The 3,243-nt window shown below is 31.5% G+C and overlaps 1 protein-coding gene across 1 annotated transcript; it reads right to left on the minus strand.

Annotated features, from left to right (window-relative positions):
• Positions 1 to 938: 938 nt before the first annotated feature.
• LOC120131289 (transcription repressor OFP6-like) lies at positions 939 to 1,615 on the minus strand. Its single transcript, XM_039148303.1, has one exon. The coding sequence runs from the start codon at positions 1,543 to 1,545 to the stop codon at positions 976 to 978; it is 570 nt and encodes a 189-aa protein (XP_039004234.1). The 5' UTR covers positions 1,546 to 1,615; the 3' UTR covers positions 939 to 975.
• Between the last annotated feature and the right edge of the window lie 1,628 nt (positions 1,616 to 3,243).

Genomic DNA, 3,243 nt, shown 5'->3' on the forward strand with positions numbered 1-3,243 from the left:
TTTGATCACCAAACTTTACAAATTTATAATTTGGTCACTAACTAAATCCATTTATGAAATAAAATTCTCTTTGGGGAAAATACCACTTAGGTCTTTAAACTTTTCCCAATATTCTACTTTTACCATCAAACTTTTAAAATTTGTATTTTGGTCACTAGTCCGCTTTTTGGAATGTTACAAGCACTAGTGGCATGATTTTATCATTTTTTAGCTTGAAAATGAACATAATTGTGAACGCCAAATAAACATGTTCATGAATATATAAACAAACATGATCGCGAACATATAAACGAATATGTTCGCAAATGCTAAACGAATGAATACGAACACCTTCAAAAATAAATAAAAGAACATGAACATAATATTAAAAATTTAAACGAACATAAACACCTTTAAAAATAAACAAACGAACACAAACACAACATTGTTTGTTCAAGCTCAATTCATTTACAACATAAACCACTTAGTTATTAATTCTACGTCAGACATCGATACTAATGATCATTATAAAACCTCTCTATCAAAACATATATCTTTTTTCGCTAATTTCTCTTTTACCTTCTTATAAAGATAAAAAAAAACTCAAACACCGTTCAACAGATGCATAACTAATTACAACTCTCTGTTTAAACCAAAAAATATCAACAGTAAATCATCAATACTAACTCATTTGTTCCATTAAGAATAATTTTTTGTTCAAAGCTCAGAAAAACAAAAAGAAATTGTCCTACCCTAAAGCTGGCTAACAAATGACCCATCTACTACTAAAAGGTTTGCTGGGTCTTTTACATAATATATATAATGTCAAAATTACTCAAAACTCCTGGTAATTAATTTAAAGACTATTACATATTGAAATGTATTCCAACAAAGTTTCACTAGTCATCAACTAAAGAGCGCCCTAAACACACTTTTCACCCATAATGGAGTATACTCTGAAGCTAATGCCCCTAAAAATTGTGGCATCAGCAGTAGCTAGAAGTTACGTGGCCTGAACCCAAAATGCAGCTTAGAGGAAGCACCGGCACCGGCACCAGCAGCAAGCTTGACGGAGAACAGCCCGTTCCACATCTCAGTGAAAGCTCTAACGATAATCTCATGGCAGTAGGGAGAATTCAGCTGCAAGAAACAGTTTAGAAGATCCTTTAAATCATCTTTGGAATATATATGTTTCTCCAATATCATTTGCAACATGGAGTGCCTGAAATCCAAATAAGGGTCGTCCGAGTCCTTTTCCACCGCCAGGCTCTCTACTCCGACGCGGCCAAACCCTCGTACGGTCGCCGTTGGAGACGTGGCGTCGTTATCAATGTCCCTGTCTGTGCTTGGAGAAAAAGAGGTGGCAGTTTCGTATTCGGAGAAAGAACAATGGGTTGTTTTCTTGGACGAGCTTGAAGAGGAGTAACCGTAAGGAGAATGGGTTTTATAAGGAGGTTTTGGTTTTGGGTTGAAAACACTAGTGAGCTTCAGTTTCTTGCAGCTGCTGCAGCACCCTAAGCTAACTGAGAATGTGTTAAAGACCAGCTTTCTTCTGTTGCTCGACATTTTCAAAACAGATAGCTTGTAAAAGAGTTAGATTGAAGAAGGGAAAGAGAAAGAAATTTGTAGAGTTTTGATTTTGAGTTCAAAAGGAAATGCTGATTGTGTGAAAATGGTGGCTAGGGTTGGTTTGTAGTTGGGATGAGGCAACTGAACGAACATGAAGAAGTTGCCCTATAAATATGCTGCACACGAACTTTATCACATCACAACCGTCGAATTTGAGTGGTACTATTTTGGATAAACTACGCATTTAGTACTTAAACTATAAATTTTATGTGTTTTAATATCTAAACTTTCATTTTTTTTCAAAAACATACCTAACGCTTAGTTTTTGTTTCATTTTAGTATCCACCGTTAAAAACGTAAAGAACAGGTTGATGGGGCATAGCTCTGGTGGACGAACGACCAATCCGAAAGGTGGACCATGAGAGAATGACGAGTCGACCAATATAGTCTAATTTCAGGCCTATAAGACGGTTGACAACATATATCAGAGGATGAAGAAATCGAAGAGCTCATCGTTGATTTGGGGAGATTGAAGTGTGTCCCGGTGAAACGGAGGCTAGAATCGAGTTTAGAGGGTCGAGAAGGTGGGGGCTGGAAAGTTTGGGCTTCATTGGCCGACGAATGTCACGCTCGACGACTATATTAAAAATTGAAACAAAAACTAAACGTTAGTCATGATTATGAAAAAATTGAAAGTTTAAGTACTAAAAAGGATCAAAACTAATAGTTCAAGTGCTAAATGTGTAGTTTACCCTATTATTTTACTAAATAAATTCAGTTTTTAATTTTCATAAACGATGCAATTGTTTGGACAAATTATTTAAATATTTTTTTATATTTTATTTCAATATTTTAAATAAATGAATTTTGAGTGAAATCAAGTTATTGTAATATATTAGGTACAATAATAGTTAAATTGTCAAAAAAAAAATCAAAACACTATATGATACATACATAAATTAACATAAATATAATACAATACCAATACTACTTAAATCTATATAAGTTTATGAGACTTAGTGTAAAGACATTCAAAATAACTTATATAATTTAGTGACAAATTATATAAAAAATATCACAAACTAAGAGATAATATAGACATGACATAGAAATATATACTATATGATACAAAATTAATTAAGATTTCACATAAAAGAATCTAATGAGTGATTCTAGTAGTACATAGATAAGAAGTCTCATTATATATGCTGCATAAGAATGCCTATTGTATCAATTTGGTCTTTTTTTTTGACCTTTTTTCTAGAAATTAAATCAATTAAAATGTTCATTTAACTGCATCATCTCATCCAATTCTAATTTAACTCATAACTTATAATTAGAAATGAACTAAATTATTCAAATTTAATTTTTGTAACTTTTGCAAAATTTTAGTTTAGTCCTTAAATTTTTGTATCCTCTACAATTTAATTCTTTTTGGACCCCAATTTGAAAATATTTTGATATTTCGATATAACAAATTAAGTGTTATTGAATTTTAAGATTTTATAAATATTTTTTTAAAGTATATTCAATTAAATTATTCGAATATCACAAATATTACTCCAAGTTTTTCTAAGGTCAATTTCAATCCTTACTAAAGTGTAAAATTGTGTTTTAAACTTAAATTATTTTTTGAAACAATTTTTGTAAAGTATTTTGAACCTTAATCGAGCCAAAAATCAATTTTATGAAGGG

Source organism: Hibiscus syriacus, unplaced genomic scaffold, assembly GCF_006381635.1.
Source record: "Hibiscus syriacus cultivar Baekdansim isolate YM2019G1 unplaced genomic scaffold, ASM638163v2 tig00110551_pilon, whole genome shotgun sequence".
NCBI classification, from domain to species: domain Eukaryota; kingdom Viridiplantae; phylum Streptophyta; class Magnoliopsida; order Malvales; family Malvaceae; genus Hibiscus; species Hibiscus syriacus.

Bases quoted from the DNA above. Each gene is read 5' to 3' on its own strand.
- LOC120131289 (XM_039148303.1), bottom strand. From the start codon at position 1,545: ATGTCGAGCAACAGAAGAAAGCTGGTCTTTAACACATTCTCAGTTAGC.